General features: G+C 53.1%; 1 protein-coding gene across 1 annotated transcript in view; it reads left to right on the forward strand.

The window, feature by feature from the left end:
* Positions 1 to 16,796: 16,796 nt before the first annotated feature.
* The window catches only part of ARHGAP8 (Rho GTPase activating protein 8), a 37,678-nt gene continuing 36,120 nt past the window's right edge, over positions 16,797 to 18,354 (forward strand). Inside the window, exons 1-2 of the mRNA XM_068971559.1 lie at positions 16,797 to 16,899; positions 18,153 to 18,308. Coding sequence (XP_068827660.1) covers positions 16,797 to 16,899; positions 18,153 to 18,308 — 259 coding nt within the window. The remainder of the gene's footprint in view (positions 16,900 to 18,152; positions 18,309 to 18,354) is intronic.

Here is an 18,354-nt window from a genome sequence, read left to right on the forward strand (position 1 = left end):
GAGATCAGTCCTGGGTGTTCTTTGGAAGAACTGATGCTGAAGCTGAAACTCCAGTACTTTGGCCACCTCATGAGAAGAGTTGACTCATTGGAAAAGACTCTGATGCTGGGAGGGATTGGGGGCAGGAGGAGAAGGGGACAACAGAGGATGAGGTGGCTGGATGGCATCACCGACTCGATGGACATGAGTTTGAGGAATCTCCGGGAGTTGGTGATCTGGCGAGCTTGCAGTCCACGGGGTCGCAAAGAGTCGGACACAACTGAGCGACTGAACTGAACTGAACTGAGGGCTTCCCTGGTGGCTCAGACGGCAAAGCGTCTGCCTGCGATGCAGGAGGCCTAGGTTCCATCCCTGGGTCGGGAAGATCCCCTGAAGAAATGGCACCCCACTCCAGTACTCTTGCCTGGAAAATCCCATGGACGGAGGAGCCTGGTAGGCTACAGTCCATGAGGTCGCAAAGAGTCGGACGCGACTGAGCGACTTCACTTTCACTTTAAGGGGATCATGGCGTCATCTACACAAAGGACATGGGTTTGAGCAAACTCCGGGAGTTGGTGATAGACTGGGAAGCCTGGCGAGCTTGCAGTCCACGGGGTCGCAAAGAGTCGGACGCGCCTGAGCGACCGAACGACGGCAAAGGGCTGGGGCAGACGCTCTGCCCATGCGCAGAAATGGTAGCTCGCGGTGACCCAGGGTCACTCCAGTCCTGAGCTCCAGGGAGACGGCGCCGGAGGGGCGGCGCGAGGGGCGCGGCCTCGCGGGAGCCACGTCCGGGGCGGGGCCAGGTGAGTCGCCGGGCCTCGCGGAGCCCAGGTGAGGCGCCCGTGGGGCTGCGTCAGGTAAGGCGGCGGGGTGTCCGCGGGAGGGAGCCCGCTTGGGCCTGGGCGGGCAGGCGGCGCGGGCTCTGAGGCCCGGCCCATTGCTCGGGCGGGCACGCCGAGGCGGGGCGCGGTACCCGGAGAGTCGCGATCGCCCCAACCCGGCCGGGCCCCTCGCCCGCTCCCGCACACCCCCCCTCCCGTTTTCCACGCGCGCGCATCCTCGCTCCCGCCCTTCTCCCCTCCGGACCCCGCCTCTCCTCCCAGCCCCCTCCCTACACCCCGTCCCCCACCTCCCTCCCAGCCCCGTCGCTTCTCCCGCCTTTTCTTGTTTGGGGTTGTTCTGGTTGGGCCATCTCAGCCCAAACTTTCGCCGACCTCCCTGTTTTTCCTCCCCTCATTCGGGGTCCCGGATCGCCCGCACAGCAGCTCCCTCATCCCGAACTTGGGAGGCATCGACCTGCTTCACAGATGAGAAAACTGAGGCAGGGCATGTGCTGAGTCTCTTCAGACTCAGGGGCTCCAGCTGGAGGTTACTGCCCGCTGGTCACAGGGGATGGACGCCCCCCCCCCGCCCCGCCCCCCGCAACAACACGACTTAATATGCCCCGAAGTTAAATCAGCCTCCCAAACTGCCAGTTTCGGAGAGAGCCCCGGGTTACCTTCCCTTTTCGCAAACCCTGGCCCAGGGCCACTGTCCACAGCGCTGGCTTAGGGGTTCCCCAGGCCAGGCCAGTTGTGTGGAGAGCTCCCGGGGAGAAGGAAGCAGGGTGGGCGGGGAGGAATTCCTGAGTCTTGGGCGGGGTGGAACCTGGCTTTGACTGCCTGGAGCTCACAGACTTGAGGGCTGTGACAGAGGGCTGTGTGGATTCCAAAGAGCACGGTGCTGCTTGTTGGTGAAATGCGGTTTGTCTTGGTGAGAACTCAAAATCTAAGACCACCAGGTATCTTTCGGTCGGTCTGTGTCGGCGGTTTTAGGCTCTTGTTTGTGAGTTTCTGCTTTAACTCGGTGACTTTAAGCCATTTCTCAAGCCAGCGGCTGAGCAAGGGCCGAGGGGTGAAGATGGATACAGTGCACAGGCCTGAACCTGTCTAGTCCTTGTGGAAGGCCGCCTCTGCAGTCCCTGCCCAAGGGGAACTCAGAGTCAAGCCTCTGTGTGACATAGGGAAGCCAGAGGTTTGTGGGAGGTCTCGGAGGGCTTCCTGGAGGAGGTGACCATTAAGTTGGGAAATGGGTGAGAGGTAGGCAGGAAAGAGTGCGCACACAGAAGCTAGGGGGCTGTGGTTGTCTGGGGATAAGTCATAGGTGGGGGTAGACATACCTGGGCAGTACCTGACAGGTGGTCAGGTGCAGGCGGTAGGAATGCACTTGGATGATATCACTGAGTCACTGAAATGCAACCTCCGAGAGATGCTTGTTCATTTGTTGTATTCGTTTGCTATTTAGATTCCGCAAGTAAGTGAAAACAAAGAATTTGTCTTTTGTTCTGACGTACTTCACAAAGCAGAATGCCCTCCTGGTCCATGCGATGTTGCAGATGGCATTATTTCATCCTTTTTATGGCTGGGTGGTGTTCCATGCCACAGCTTTAGCCACTCCACCAGTGAGCGCCGTAATGAGACGTTTTGAGGTCTGGAAACTTGACTAAACATCCCATGGATCTTGGCATCTCCCTGACAAGCCAGTGCCATCTGAGGCTGTCCTGGGCACACCATGGATGATGGCTTTCAGAGAGGCTTTCAGGGATGGTTACAGAGAGGAAGCGAGAGCTCCGCCACCCTGGAGGCGCCTGGCAGGCACACCCGCTTCCTGATCTCACCCTCTTTCACCAGTGGGGACGCCGAGGCACAGGATGGGGACAGGGAGCCCCAGGCGGAGTCAGGGACCTAGGTTTTGAGCAGGTCACTTTCCCTCCTGGGGACTCAGCCTTTTGACCTGTAAAGTGACGCCCTTGACCATCTTCCCCCAGAAAGTCACACTCACCTTTGCTGCGGCTCTCAGGCCCTACCTGCATGCCTTTTTTTTTTTTTTTTTGGCTGCCTCGGGTCTTACTTTCGGCCCGCAGGAAGGATCTCGTTGCAGTGCACGGACTCTGCAGGTGTGGTGCGCGGACTTAGTTGCTTCACAACTTGCAGGATCTTAGGTTCTCAACCAGGGATTGAATCCACGTCCTCTGAACTACAAGGCAGATTCTTAACCCCTGGACCACCAGGGAAGTCCCCTAACTGCACACTTAATTGCCTTATTCTTCACTCACACATGCCTCACGAGGCAGGGGCTGTTACTGTCCCCTTTTACAGATAAGGAAACTGAGGCAGGGAGGTTTAGATGACTTTCTGAGGTCACATGGCCAGCCAGAAAGTGGAGAGCCAGACCTACCCTGTGGTGACAGCAGAGTCCACACCCTCCCCAGCAGCAAGGGGGTGGGAAGGGAGAGGGAGGGGCAGTCCCAGGGCTCTGAGGTCTGCCTCCTGGGGGACGACATTCCAAGCCTTCCAGTGACTTCTCTTCAAGTCTGTGTGAGTGTAGCTTGGGGATAAAAGAAATGCTTTCAGTTTCCTTTCAGGTAAATTAACTTTTCCTTCAATCCTTTGACTGAAACTGATGCTCAAGGAAGATGTGAAAGTGTATCCAGGGGCTTCCCTGGCCACCCAGGGCACATCGGCGGGTTTCCCTCTGGGCAGGGGTGCCCTCGGAGATGCCCGGGGGAGGGCACCGCCCCAGCCGTCATCCTGAAGGCTCCCAGGGATCTGGCCTCTGTCCAGTTTCCTGGGTCCCCACCAGGCAGGAGACCCGGCTGAGTCAGGTCCATTTCCACCACTCCCAGGCGGACAGGGTGTCCTGAGCCTCGGAGCAGGCGGGCTGCGCTCTGGTCAACAGTTGCCGCTGGTGCCTGCCTCCCTGAGCCCTCACCCCGGCGAAGTGACCGAGAGTTGCTCGCCAGGAGCTGGTCACCCCGCGCCCTGGTTTCCCCATAAAATACGGGCAGTGCTGTCACTTACTCAGGGGGTTTCTGGGAGGAAGAAACAAATGTAATTTGTATGGAGTGCCAAAAACAGGGTGTGGCAGCTTTACCCCTCTTAGTCTCCACCCACACCCAGGGAAGACTGTGGGGACCAAGCTTGGTTGGAACCTGTTCCCCAGCCCTTCTTTCTGCAGTGACCCTGGTCAAAGCAGGGCACAAGAAGTTGGATGGCTGGAGCCAGTGGTTGTTCCATAGAAGGAACTGGTTTGGCAGGTCAGGAGTCCAGAACCTTCTGGGAACCTGCCCACTCTCTCCCCCTACCTGGTTATAAAATGAAAACAAACAAAGGAAGCCTCCTGGGGACTGGGTCAGGGCATTTATCATCCACAGAAAAGCTGCGGGTGGTTGAAGCCAGAGGGCTGAAGATTTGAACCTGCGGGGCATGTGTGGGGCTTGCAGAAAGCACCTCCTCCCGGGGCCGTGACCCCCTGGGGTCAAGTTCTAGGGGCCTCTGCAGGCCCTGGCCTCTGGGAGGGGCTCTGCTCCCATCCTTGTCAGAGCTCCCAGGTCAGGGAGCTGTGTAACAGCTTGCATTGTCGGTGGAAGGGCTGATGGATTACTTAAGAATTTGTGATGTTCCCTGATAGTTCTGTTGGTAAAGAAGCTGTCTGTAATGTAGGAGACCCGGGTTTGATTCCTGGGTCAGGAAGATCTGCTGGAGAAGGGATAGGCTACCCACTCCAGTATTTTTGGGCTTCCCTTGTGGCTCCGCTGATAAAGAATTCACCTGCAATGCGGGAGACCTATGTGCAATCCCTGGCTTGGGGGGATTCCATGGACTGTATAGTCCATGGAGTCGCAAAGAGTCGGACAAGTCTGAGTGACTCTCACTTTCACTTTCATGGAATAGCAAGGAGAGATAAGAAAGCCTTCCTCAGTGATCAATGGGACAAGACTGAGCCACTCTCCCTTTCACTTTCATGGAATAGCAAGGAGAGATAAGAAAGCCTTCCTCAGTGATCAATGCAAAGAAATAGAGGAAAACAATAGAATGGGAAAGATTAGAGATCTTTTCAAAAATTAGCAAGGGAACATTTCATGCAAAGATGGGCTCAATAAAGGACAGAAATGGTAGGGACCTAACAGAAGCATAAGATATTAAGAGGTAAGAATACACAGAAGAATTGTACAAAAAAGATCTTCATGACCCAGATAACATGATGGTGTGATCACCCACCTAGAGCCAGACATCCTGGAATGCGAAGTCAAGTGGGCCTTAGGAAGCATCACTACCAACAAAGCTAGAGGAGGTGATGGAATTCCAGTTGAGCTATTTCAAATCCTGAAAGATGATGCTGTGAAAGTGCTGCACTCAATATGCCAGCAAATTTGGAAAACTCAGCAGTGGCCACAGGACTGGAAAAGGTCAGTTTTCATTCTAATCCCCAAGAAAGACAATGCCGAAGAATGTTCAATCACCACACAATTGCACTCATCTCACACGCTAGCAAAGTAATGCTCAAATTTCTCGAAGTAAGGCTTCAACAGTACATGAACTGAGAACTTCCAAATGTTCAAACTGGATTTAGAAAAGGCAGAAGAACCAGAGATCAAATTACCAACATCTGCTGGATCATTGAAAAGGGAAGAGAGAAAAACATCTTTACATCAAAGCCTTTGACTGTGTAGATCACAATAAACTGTGAAAAATTCTTCAAGAGATGTGGATACCAGACCACCTGACCTGCTTCTTGAGAAATTTGTATGCAGGTCAAGAAGCAACAGTTAGAACTGGACGTGGAACAATGGACTAGTTCCAAATTGGGAAAGGAGTACATCAAGGCTGTATATTGTCGCCCTGTTTATTTAACTTATATGCAGAGTACATCATGCGAAATGCCGGGCTGGATGAAGCACAGACTGGAATCAAGATTGCCGGGAGAAATATCAATAACCTCAGCTACGCAGATGACACCACTCTTATGTCAGAAAGCAAAGAGGAACTGAAGAACCTCTTAATGAAAGTGAAGAGGAGAGGGAAAAAGCTGGCTTAAAATTCAACATTCAGAAAACTAAGATCATTGCATCTGGTCCCATCACTTCATGGCAAATAGATGGTGAAACAATGGAAATGGTGAGAGACTTTACTTTTGGGGCTCCAAAATCACTGCAGATGGTGACTGCAGCCATGAAATTAAAAGATGCTTGGTCCTTGGAAGAAAAGCTATGACCAACCTCAGTTCAGTTCAGTTCAATCGCTCAGTCACATCTAACTCTTTGAGACCCCATGAATCGCAGCACGCCAGGCCTCCCTGTCCATCACCAACTCCCGGAGTTCACTCAGACTCACGCCCATCGAGTCGGTGATGCCATCCAGCCATCTCATCCTTTGTCGTCCCCTTCTCCTCCTGCCCCCAATCCCTCCCAGCATCAGAGTCTTTTCCAATGAGTCAACTCTTAGCATGAGGTGGCCAAAGTACTGGAGCTTCAGCTTCAGCATCAGTCTTTCCAAAGAACACCCAGGACTGATCTCCTTCAGAATGGATTGGTTGGATCTCCTTGCAGTCCAAGGGACTCTCAAGAGTCTTCTCCAACACCACAGTTCAAAAGCATCAATTCTTCGGCGCTCAGCCTTCTTCACAGTCCAACTCTCACATCCATACATGACCACAGGAAAAATCACAGCCTTGACTAGATGGACCTTAGTCGGCAAAGTAATGTCTCTGCTTTTGAATATACTATCTAGGTTGGTCATAACTTTTCTTCCAAGGAGTAAGCGTCTTTTAATTTCATGGCTGCAATCACCATCTGCAGTGATTTTGGAGCCCAAAAAAATAAAATCTGACACTGTTTCCACTGTTTCCCCGTCTATTTCCCATGAAATGATGAGATCGGATGCCATGATCTTTGTTTTCTGAATGTTGAGCTTTAAGCTAACTTTTTCACTCTCCACTTTCACTTTCATCAAGAGGCTTTTTAGCTCCTCTTCACTTTCTGCCATATGGGTGGTGTCATCTGCAAATCTGAGGTTATCGATATTTCTCCCGGCAATCTTGATTCCAGCTTGTGCTTCTTCCAGTTCAGCATTTCTCATGATGTACTCTGCGTATAAGTTAAATAAGCAGGGTGACAATATACAGCCTTGATGTACTCCTTTTCCTATTTGGAACCAGTCTGTTGTTCCATGTCCAGTTCTAACTGTTGCTTCCTGGCCTGCATACAGATTTCTCAAGAGGCAGGTCAGGTGGTCTGGTATTCCCATCTCTTCAAGAATTTTCCACAGTTTATTGTGATCCACACAGTCAAAGGCTTTCCCATAGTCAATAAAGCAGAAATAGATATTTTTCTGGAACTCTCTTGCTTTTTCCATGATCCAGTGGATGTTGGCAATTTAATCTCTGGTTCCTCTGCCTTTTCTAAAACCAGCTTGAACATCAGGGACTTCACGGTTCACGTATTGCTGAAGCCTGGTTTGGAGAATTTTGAGTATTACTTCACTAGCATGTGAGATGAGTGCAATTGTGCAGTAGTTTGAGCATTCTTTGGCATTGCCTTTCTTTGGGATTGGAATGAAAACTGACTTTTTCCAGTCCTGTAAGTTTTCCCAATTTGCTGCAGTGAAATTTCCCAATTTCCCAATTTCCCATATTGAGTGCAGCGCTTTCACAGCATCATCTCTCAGGATTTGAAACAGCTCAACTGGAATTCCATCACCTCCACTAGCTTTGTTTGTAGTGATGCTTTCTAAGGCCCACTTGACTTCACATTCTAGGATGTCTGGCTCTAGGTGAGTGATCACACCATCGTGATTATCTGGGTCATGAAGATCTTTTTTGTACAGTTCTTCTGCGTATTCTTGCCACCTCTTCTTAATATCTTCTGCTTCTATTAGGTCCATACCATTTCTGTCCTTTATTGAGCCCATCTTTGCATGAAATGTTCCCTTGGTATCTCTGATTTTCTTGAAGAAATCTCTAGTCTTTTCCATTCTGTTCTTTTCGTCTATTTCTTTGCATTGATCACTGAAAAAAGCTTTCTTATCTCTTCTTGCTATTCTTTGGAACTCTGCATTCAGATGCTTATATCTTTCCTTTTCTCCTTTGCTTTTCGCTTCTCTTCTTTTCACAGCTATTTGTAAGCCCTCCCCAGACAGCCATTTTGCTTTTTTGCATTTCTTTTCCATGGGGATGGTCTTGCTCCCTGTCTCCTGTACAATGTCCCAAACCTCATTCCATAGTTCATCAGGCACTCTATCTATCAGATCTAGGCCCTTAAATCTATTTCTCACTTCCAGTGTATAATCATAAGGGATTTGATTGAGGTCATACCTGAATGGTCTAGCAGTTTTCCCTACTTTCTTCATTTTAAGTCTGAATTTGGTAATAAAGAGTTCATGATCTGAGCCACAGTCAGCTCCTGGTTTTGTTTTTGTTGACTGTATAGAGCTTCTCCATCTTTGGCTGCAGAGAATATAATCAATCTGATTTCGGTGTTGACCATCTGGTGATGTCCATGTGTAGAGTCTTCTCTTGTGTTGTTGGAAGAGGGTGTTTGCTATGACCAGTGCATTTTCTTGGCAAAACTCTATTAGCCTTTGGCCTGCTTCATTCCGTACTCCAAGGCCAAATTTGCCTGTTACTCCAGGTGTTTCTTGACTTCCTACTTTTGCATTCCAGTCCCCTGTAATGAAAAGGACATCTTTTTTTAGAACCGTTCAACTTCAGCTTCTTCAGCTTTACTCGTTGGGGCATAGACTTGGATTACTGTAATACTGAATGGTTTGCCTTGGAAATGAACAGAGATCATTCTGTCGTTTTTGAGATTGCATCCAAGTACTGCATTTCGGACTCTTTTGTTGACCATGATGGCTACTCCATTTCTTCTGAGGAATTCCTGCCCACAGTAGTAGATGTAATGGTCATCTGAGTTAAATTCACCCATTCCAGTCCATTTTAGTTCGCTGATTCCTAGAATGACCAACCTCGACAGCATGTTAAAAAGCAGAGACATTACTTTGCTGAAAGGTCCGTAGTCATGGACCATATTCATAGTCAAAGGTCCAGAGTCAAAGCTATGGCTTTTCCAGTATGGATGTGAGAGTTGGACCGTACATAAGTTCTTTTTTAGTCAGGATCTGAATAAGATTAATCTTGTCTTCTGATCACTGCCTGGCTTGCACAGCCCTGCTAACCATTACTTTACACCTGCCTCTGGAGTGCCCAACCTTTCAGAGTGATGGCGCATCTGGGCTTTATATGGTCCTCACTGTGGCACTGGTGGAGGGCAGGGTTTGTGCCCATTTCACAGATAGGGAAGTAGGGTCTGAGGGGGCAGACTGGCCTCACTGAGGAGGAATGACCCGAGCTGGAACCCATCCCCCTGACTTCCTCCGTTCTGCTTGCTCACAGTGCCAGCGCAGGGGCTGGGGGTCAACACTTCAGGGTACAGAGGGGTCTCTGGACCGGACATAGAGAGGGCAGAACCAGGTCCCTGGATCTGGAAAGTACGGGTGGGCTGATCATCCCCCGGGACTTGGGGTGCTTTTCTCTCTGGCTTCATTGTTGTCGTTCAGTTGCTCAGTTGTGTCCAATTCTTTGTGACCCCGTGGACTGCAGCACTCCAGGCTTCCCTGAAATTCGCCGTCTCCCAGAGTTTGTTCAAACTCATGTCCATTAAGTCGGTGATACCATCCAACCATCTCATCCTCTGTCTTCCCCTTCTTCTCCTGCCCTCAAAATTTCCCAACATCAGGGTCTGTTCTAATGAGTCGGCTCTCCGCATCAGGTGGCCAAAGTATTGGAGCCTCAGCTTCAGCATCAGTCCTTCCAGTGAATATTCAGGGTTGATTTCCTTTAGGACTGACTGGTTTGATCTTGTTGTCCAAGGGGCTGTCAGCAGTCTTCTCCAGCACCACAATTTGAAAGCATCAGTTCTTCCATACTCATCCTTCTTTTTGGTCCGACTCTCACATCTGTGCATGACTACTGGAAAAACCATAGATTTGACTATATGGACCTTTGTCAGCAAAGTGATGCCTCTGCTTTTTAATATGCTGTCTACATTTGTCATAGCTTCTCTTCCAAAGGGAAAGTCTTTATTTGACCTGGCTAAACTGTAGCCAGATCTTCCCATACAGAAGGATCTGAAGGTGGAGGGGAGGTTTCTCCCTGTGGATCCCACCTCCAAGGGGACCAGTGAGGAGGCAGATTTGAATTCAGCCTGAATTACTGACTTGGACTTGAGCCAATGGTCATAACAGGAACCATATGGGTCGCTCACTCCCTGCGGTCGCCGTGTGTTGCAGGGAGAGGGGACAGCAAGTGCCAAGGCCCTGACGCAAGAACAGCCTGGTCTGTTTGAGGCCCAGGCCTGAGGCCTGGGAGGCTGGAGCAGAGACAGCGGGGCTGGAGTGCAGAGGTATGAGATGCGCTCCTGAGGGCCGTGCAGGTGAGAGGTGCACACCTGAGCAAGCACCTGGGCACCAAGGGCAGGGCCACAGGGATGCTGGGGAGGGGAGTGGCCCCCAGTCTTGAGGTTGGTGTCTGCAAGAACCACGGGAGGGGATGGGCGGCCCCAGCAGTGCTCAGCAGACCCCCACCCGACCCCAGCTCGTCTTTCCAGCCCAGCACCTGGGCACCTGCAGGCAGGCCTCTGAAGCGCCGTGCAGCAGGTCGGAGCTCGTTTGGACCTTACTGTTGCCACCTTTGGGTGTTTCATCCAGCTGTCATGCCCGGTTCCAGCGGCTTCGGGCCCTGCTGCTTGTGAGAACAGTCTACATCTGCCTTCTCGCCAGCGTCCGGGTGGTGTTTGTGATGAAGAGTGGGTAGTGGGGATCTGTGTCTGTAAATCTGTGACGTCGCTGAGACCAAAGGGTGACAGTTGCTCTTGATGGGGTGTACCCCGAGACCTTGGGGTCCCAGCTTAGTGATGGCCCCCTTCTCAGCCCCTCCCCTCACGCCTGGACTTGCACCCCTGCCCTGATGGGACCCTGCCAGCCCCTTTCTCCCTGGGTGCCCTCCCTGTCGATACGGGGTCAGTGCTGGATGGCCTCGAGCTCACCCAGCCCTCTGCACAGAGCCTCTCATCAGCGGCCCCGTCCTGAGCGGGGGGCGGGGCTGGGCAAATGTGGGGGTAGGCTCTCACTCTGTGTGCCCCACAAATCGCCTGCGCCACTCAAATTAGGTCTGGTGCTGATTTGCCCGAGCTAAGTAGGTGATAATTTGTAACTACAGCATTAGGGTAATTGCTGCGAGGGTCTATTTGTGTAATGTGCAAATATATTTTTATAGCAACAAACCACTTTGCTATGAATTATAATTAGAGCCGTCAGGTGGTCAGAAGCCTCTTTTGCATGCTGGTGCCCCTGGTCTGCAGCTCCAGCTGGCACAGCCTCATGATGCTGGCAGCACCTTGGCACCCATGTTCCCCAACCTGGGGCTGTGATTCCTGGCTCAGAGGGAAAGGGCCTGGCAGTGAGAGGCCCAGGGAGGAGATGAGACATGTGTGGACCCAGGTGGAGACGTGTGGACCCAGGTGGAGGGTGAGGGAGGGTGCTCTGGCACCTGCCACTGAGGAGAAAGGGTCCATTTGTGAGGTTTGTTGTTGTCACCAAGTCATGTCCAGTTCTTTCTGACCCTTTGAACTGCAGCACAGTAGGCTCCCCTGTCCTTCAGTATTTCTCAGAGTCTGTTTAAACTCATGTCTGTTGAGTCAGTGATGCCATCCAGCCATCTCGTCCTCTGTCATCCCCTTCTTCTCCTACCTTCAGTCTTTCCCAGCATCAGGGGCTTTTCCAATGAGTCAGCTCTTCGCATCAGGTGGCCAAAGTATTGGAGCTTCAGTTTCAGCATCAGTCCTTCCAATGAATTTTCAGGACTGATTTCCTTTAGGATGGATTGGTTTAATCTCCTTGCAGTCCAAGGGACTCTCAAGTTTTCTCCAACACCACAGTTCAGAAGCATCAATTCTTCAGCCCTCAGCCTTCTTTACGGTCCAACTCTCACATCCGTACATGACTACTGGAAAAACTATTGCTTTGACCAGACGGACTTTTGTGAGCAAAGTGATGTCTCTGCTTTTTATTAAGCTGTCTAGGTTTGTCACAGCTTTTCTTCCAAGGAGCAAACATCTTGTAATTTCGTGGCTGCAGTCACCATTCATAGTGATTTTACAGCCTAAGAAAATAAAATCTGTCACTGTTCCCACTTTCTCCCCATCTATTTGCCATGAAGTGATGGGACTGGATGCTGTGATCCTAGTTTTTGAGTGTTGAGTCTCAAGCCAGCTTTTTCACTCTCCTCTTGCCTCCATCAGGAGGCTCTTTAGCTTCCCCTCACTTTCTGCCATTACTGGTCTCATCTGCATATCTGAGGTGGTCAGTGCTTCTCCCAGCAGTCTTGATTCCAGCTTGTGATTCACCCACCCCGGCATTTCGCATGACATGCTCTACGTAGAAGTTAAATAAGCAGGGTGACAGTATACAGGCTTGGCGTACTCCTTTTCCGATTCTGATTGTCAATGTTAATCGTATCCACAAACACCTTCACAGCAACATCTAGGCTGGTGTTTGACCAAACAGCTGGGCACTGTAGCCCAGCCAAGTTGACGTATAAAACCAACCATCACAAGGCTGGTGCAGAACCCTCAGCTCCAAGGGCCTTCCTGACCCATCAGAGCCACGTGGGGCTCCTGGGCCTGGAGAGCAGCTTTGCGGGGCCTGATGGGAGCAGGACACTGGCCTCCCTGAGGATCGCCTGGGCAGCATGGGGCGGGGTTGGGGGAGGGTCTTCCTTCCCCTGTCCTGGCCGTGTGTCCGTCCCACACCGGGTGGGGTCCCCCTGAGCACATGCAGCAGGGGGCCAAGGTGGGCCCCCGGGCCCTGATCCAAGCCCAGGGAGCAGCCCACGATGGCAGGTAAGCCTTCTATTTCCCTCAACTATGGGCCTGCGGGGCCTGCTCAGCCCGACAGTTACCCTCCCCCCAGCCCTCCGTCACCACAACAAAGCACGGATTGTGTGTGACATGCTCAGGCCCTGGTGCACAAACTTCAAAACAGATAACGCTGCCTGTGCTGTTTGAGATAGGCAGCCAGGTGAAAGTTTTGAGCTTGCAAAGGCAAAAACAGGAGTGACAAGCACTCTGGGTGTTGCGGCAGAGTCTGGAGTTAAAACAAAGGCTTCTTCACCTCGGAGGGTCGGGGGCTTCAGGCTGTGCTCCTGGGTTGGTCAGAGCTCCCCTACCCCACCGCTCGGGCGGCCGAGGGGGAGGCCTGGGGCCCCTTGGTGGCTCACCCTGGTGTCTGCCTCCCACGAGGCTTTGAAGCAAGAATATTCTGGATGTGTTTTCCTCCCCTGGTGGGCAGGCCCCCAAGAAGCAGCCCCTGTGTTTCCAATCAGGCACCCCTGTGCCCGGCTTCCTCCCGGTGCCCTCAGCTGCTTGCTCTCAAGCTGTTTGTAACAGGCTGGCCTGCCAAGGCGGACATGCAGGGCTGGGAGCTCGGGCGCTCAGTGTGGGCTGCCAACAGGATGCCCCCCTCCCATCTTCAAACCTCGGGAGCCCCTCCCACTTGTCATGAGCTGTCGGTAGAATGAGTGGCCCCGAGTCCCCCACAGGACGGGCTGCAGCCCCCCAGGCCCCTGTGCCAGGCAGCCGGGCTCTCTGGTGACTAGGTTCTCCCCGCCAGGGCTCCCAGCAGACGGAGCGCCCTGGCGGGCCCAGAGCTGTGGGTGTAGACGATTGAGTTTCTTTTCTCACTTTCACTGCAGCTGGCGGGGCGGGGGGCCCCTGCCCGGCCTGGGTACAGGGGCTCAGGCGTGGGCTCACCCCTGCTGCCCTCCCAGCCCCTCCCCCCACAGCTTGGGGAACGCAGGATTTGGAAGGCAGCCCTGTGTTCCTGACATGGAGAGGGTGGGCGGGGGGCCCAGGTGAGGCTTCCCCTGCCTGGTACTCCGTGCCCTGCATGATGCCAGGAGAAAACCCCATCCTGTATGCACACTGCACCCCCAGCCCACCCCACCTCCGGAGCTGTGGCATCTGAAGAAGGCAGGCAAGGCAGGCCCTGGGCAGGGGTGCAGCGGGGGTCTACAAGCAGAGGTGGAGGCAGGCCCAGTCACTGGTTCAAGTTGGGCTGTTGGTGGGGCTGATCTAGCATCTGGACTGCTGGTGTTAAAAGGGGCGTCACAGTGAGGCCCCCCTGCCCCCCAGAACTGCAGGCGCAGAGGAGCCAGGACGTGTCGGGGGGCGGGACTTGTAGAAGGGTGTGCCAGTGACCCATGAACCCTCACCCCCCTGATCCTGGGTTCTCTGCCCCTCTTTCCCACCCCTCCCCCTCTCGTGGGCTCCCTCCCTGTGCCCTGCCCAGGGTCTTCCACCTGCAGCCAGCCAGGCTCTTGCAACACCTCAGCCCAGACAGGGCGCAACCCTTGGCAAAGCCACACAGCCATCTGGGACGGCAGAGTGCCCCCCCCCCCCCGCCCCCAGGGGAGCAGCTGGCAGGGTTCACAGCGGCAGGGGGCAGGGAGGAGGCTGGTTGAAACTGGACGCCAGGAAACAGGCCCTGGTGATGTGGCCCCCAGATCGTGGAGAACTCTCAGAGGGGAAACGCCAAAACCCCAGGCTCACTGGTGTCAGGAGAGAGAAACTCTGAGTCAGGAGTCCTGGGAGGCGCCCTGAGGATGACGCTGTGTGACCTTGAGCCACTGTCTGCACCTCACGGGCCTCAGCTTTGTTCTTTGATAAACAGGGTGATGGAATCAGGCAAGGGCTTCCCCCTCCTGCCTTCCTTCCATCTCCAGCTGTTTTTAAGAAAATTGTTCCGAGTGCAGAAACGTAAGAAAACACCTGCTTTCCCCCTTGATTTGGAAATGGGTGCCATCCGTTATGGGCTTCCTCTGTCTTTCTCTCTCTCTTAGCTGAACTCCTAGAAGGTGGTACAGCCCTCCTGCCTCCTCTGCTGACTGTTTCAGCATCTGAGCATAAAGACGTTCTCCCACATAACCCGACACCACCCTCACCCCTGAGGCGCACCGTCCACACCAGCAGCCCCCTCACCGTCTGCGGACACGGGTCGCTTCCAGTCTGGGGCTGTTTCAGTGCTTCAGCTCAGAACACTCCAGCCCACGCCCTTTGCCACACAGATGTACACATTCTGCTGGGCGTGTGGAACTGTGGAGTTTGGGGCACACAGATTTTTTTTTTTTCATTTTAGATTAGATTTCAGTGTTTGAACATTGGCAGCTGTGGCAGACCAGCACGGACTCTGACTTCTCCCCCAAAGTGGGCAGGTGCAGCCTCACTGAGCTGGCTCTGAGGGGTCCCCCTGGAGCGGAGGCTGGCCTCTCCCTCCTTGCCCCCCACCCGGACCCTCTGCTCTTTGTATCTGTGGCCATTGTCCTGGAGTCCCACAGCACTGCCCTTCAGGGGCTGGCTCCCTGATCTCTGCCTCAGTTCTCCCATCTGTAAAATAAGATGGAAAATGGCACTTAGCTACTAAGTGCGTTTTTTTTTTAAAAGACGTCAAGGTTTAAAATGTTTTTGTATTCATAAAACTTTATTAATTTAGTTTATATGACTTAACCTTATATTAAGTGTAATACAGGCTTCTGAAAAAATGAAAAAGGGACAAACATGGGAAAATAAATGGATTTATAAACCCTAATTCTAGAACTCATAGAAGCCAGCATTTTAAAACCAATGCTCTGAAGACTTCCCTGGCAGTCCAGCGGTTAGGACAAAATATAAACAAATAAATAAAAGCAATGTCCTGTGTCTCTTTTCACTACTCAAAAGCTAGACCAAACTGTATGTGCCATTTGCACCTACCACTGTTCATTTTAAAAAACACCTTTACTAAGATATAATTCACACAATATGTAATTTACGTTTATAGCTCTGCGGTTTTTAGTGTAATTGCAGACATGGGCAGCCATCGCCATAGTCAATTTTAGGGCATTTTCTTCACCTCAGAAAGGGTCCGCTCTGCTCTGCTGTCACCTCCCTAATCTCTGCCCCCCGCCCAACTTCCTAGTACCCAGTGGCTACCCTCTGTCTCTGTGGGCCTGCCTGCTCCAGACTTTTCTAGAATGGACTCATTCTGTGGACTCGTCATCTTTTGTGGTCTGGCTTCCTTCATGCGTGCAAAGTTGCTTCAGTCGTGTCCGACTCTATGTGAGCCTACAGACTGTCGCTGGCCAGGCTCCTCTGTCCATGGGGATTCTCCAGGTGAGAATTCTGGAGTGGGTTCCATGCCCTCCTTTCACTTAGCACAATATTTTCAAGGGTCATCCATGTCGTACCAGGTGTCCATACTTCATTGCTTTTTATGTACCACAATATTCCGCCGTTTGGATAGTAAAGATCTGCACAGGCTTTGCGTCAGCCTCCAGGGCCCAGAATAACCAGGTGGCAAACTCTCAGCTGGTGGTGATTACCTGCTGTGCAGCCATGCGCCGCTCTAAGTGATCTTTGCCGGCCTCAGTTGCCCTCTCCGTAAAGCGGGTACAGGAGTGAGTGTGTGAATCTGTGAGACGGTGGTGAAGAAGCAAAGATGCTGTCCTCAAAGTGTGTTGGCCCTGGAGGCGCTGTTCTCTCTCCACATCCCGTCCCCGCTCCACTGCCCCTCTGCCCTGCTCTCCTGGGACAGGGGGCTGTTGGGCAGGGGGTGCCCCGTCCACGTGCACTCATCAGTGGGCAGGGCCTGCAGAGGATGAGGTCAGATATAGGAGCCCAAACATGGGGTGGATGCCACCCTCCAGGGGTCCAGCTCCCAGGACCTCACGTGGTTCCTCGAGGGGCAAGTTTCCCACGGGTCGGGGGTAAAGGGGGTGCGCTGGGCAGGTTGGAAGCCAAACACGAAAGTGACCTGAGGTCCAGGCGAATCGGAGGTGGCTGCTTTTTCTTTGTCAAGGAGGGAAATTGAAGAGCAAGCAGGCCACGTGAAGGGCGCTCCTTTATTCCTCACGTTAAACGTTCGCCGATTCAATGTGCTTCTCCCTCAGGGTGTCGGAAGGACCCCATGCCTGGATCCTCGGGAGGCGGCGTCCGGACGGTGCCTCCGGGCCGCCCTACGCCCCAGCAGAGCATGTCTGGGCTGGACCTGGAGGAGCTGGCCGAAATAGGTACAGTATGCTCTCTTCCAGCCCCATCCCCGAGGAGACTGGCGGTCTTCTCTCCGGGGCTCTGTGTCCTTTCCTCTTCTTCTTTTTTTAAAGATCGATTTGTTTTGAGTCTCGGCTGTGCTGGGTCTTCACTGCTGCTCCCAGGCTTACTCTGCTTGCCGCAAGCAGGGGCCACTCCTCGTTAGGGTGTGTGGGCCGCTCGTTGGGGTGGCTGCTCTCGTGTGGGGCACAAGCTTAGGCACGTGGGCCTCGGCAGGTGCGGTGCAGGGGCTCAGCAGCTGTGGGGCATGGGCTTAATTGCCTGGAGGCACAGGGGACCTTCCTGGAGCAGGGATTGGACCTGTGTCCTCTGCACTGGCAGGAGGGTTCTTAACTGCTGCACCGCCAGGGGAGCCCTTTTCCCCTTCTTGTAAGGACATGGCATTGGATTTAAGGTCCACCCTGATCCAATGTGACCTCACCTTAATTCACTTCGTCTCTAAAGACACTGTTCCCAAACGAGGTCCCACCGTGGGTTTCTGGGTAGACTTAAAGTTCGTGGTCGCACTATTCATCCAGTGTATCTGGAAACTGAAGTCTAACCCTCACCCGAAATGTGAAGTTCCCACTCCTTTTCCAACTGAAAACATTTCTGAAGGAACCTGGATTTGTTCTGTATGAAGGAACCTTCTGTACTAAAACTAAATTTCAGCAGGCAGCCCTTTCTTTCTGCCTTGTAGTACAGGGACCCCAGCTACTGCCCTTCATCCCAGCCACGGCCTCCTGTCGCCCACCGGTGTCAGCATCTCTCAGGAAGGGCCCAAGTCAGAATTCGGAACTGGGAAATCGGGTTCAGGCCACACCTTGTGACCCCAGGGTCATTCTCTCCTCTGAGCCTCAGTTACCCCTGCTGTCAGTGCGGAGGGACAGTATCCAGCCCCCGGGTTTGTTTTACCCATTTTACTCTTTCCGTGGGGTGTACACTGAGCAGGTGCATAGTGGGTGCACAGCAGAGATGGGCACATAGTGGGTGCACAGCGAGCGGGCAGGTAGCGGGTGTACAGCAGAGATGGGCGTGTAGTGGGTACACACCCAGTGGGCGCTTAGTGGGTGCACAGCAGAGGTAGGCATGTGGTGGGCGCACAGAGTGGGCGCTTAGTGGGTGCACAGCAAGGCGAGGTGTGTGTCCTGTTAAAAGGCCTCAGGGAGCTCCCTCGCTGTCCTCCTTCCTGAGGAATGCAGTGACCCTCCCCTGACCCTGCCGTCTGCCGCAGAGCTGCAGAGAGATGAGGAGGAGGCCGCTGCCCTGGGTGCTGCGAGAAGGCCCTCAGCTGCACCCTCTGTGGCGCCCCCGGCTGGCCCGGACCCCGAGCTGAGCACGAACCACCCCTTCTATGACGTGGCCCGACACGGCATCCTGCAGGTGGCAGGTGAGTCCCTGCGGGGTGGTTGGTCCCCGGGAGCGCTGCTGCGCCG

Source organism: Capricornis sumatraensis, chromosome 4, assembly GCF_032405125.1.
Source record: "Capricornis sumatraensis isolate serow.1 chromosome 4, serow.2, whole genome shotgun sequence".
Classification (NCBI taxonomy): Eukaryota; Metazoa; Chordata; class Mammalia; order Artiodactyla; family Bovidae; genus Capricornis; species Capricornis sumatraensis.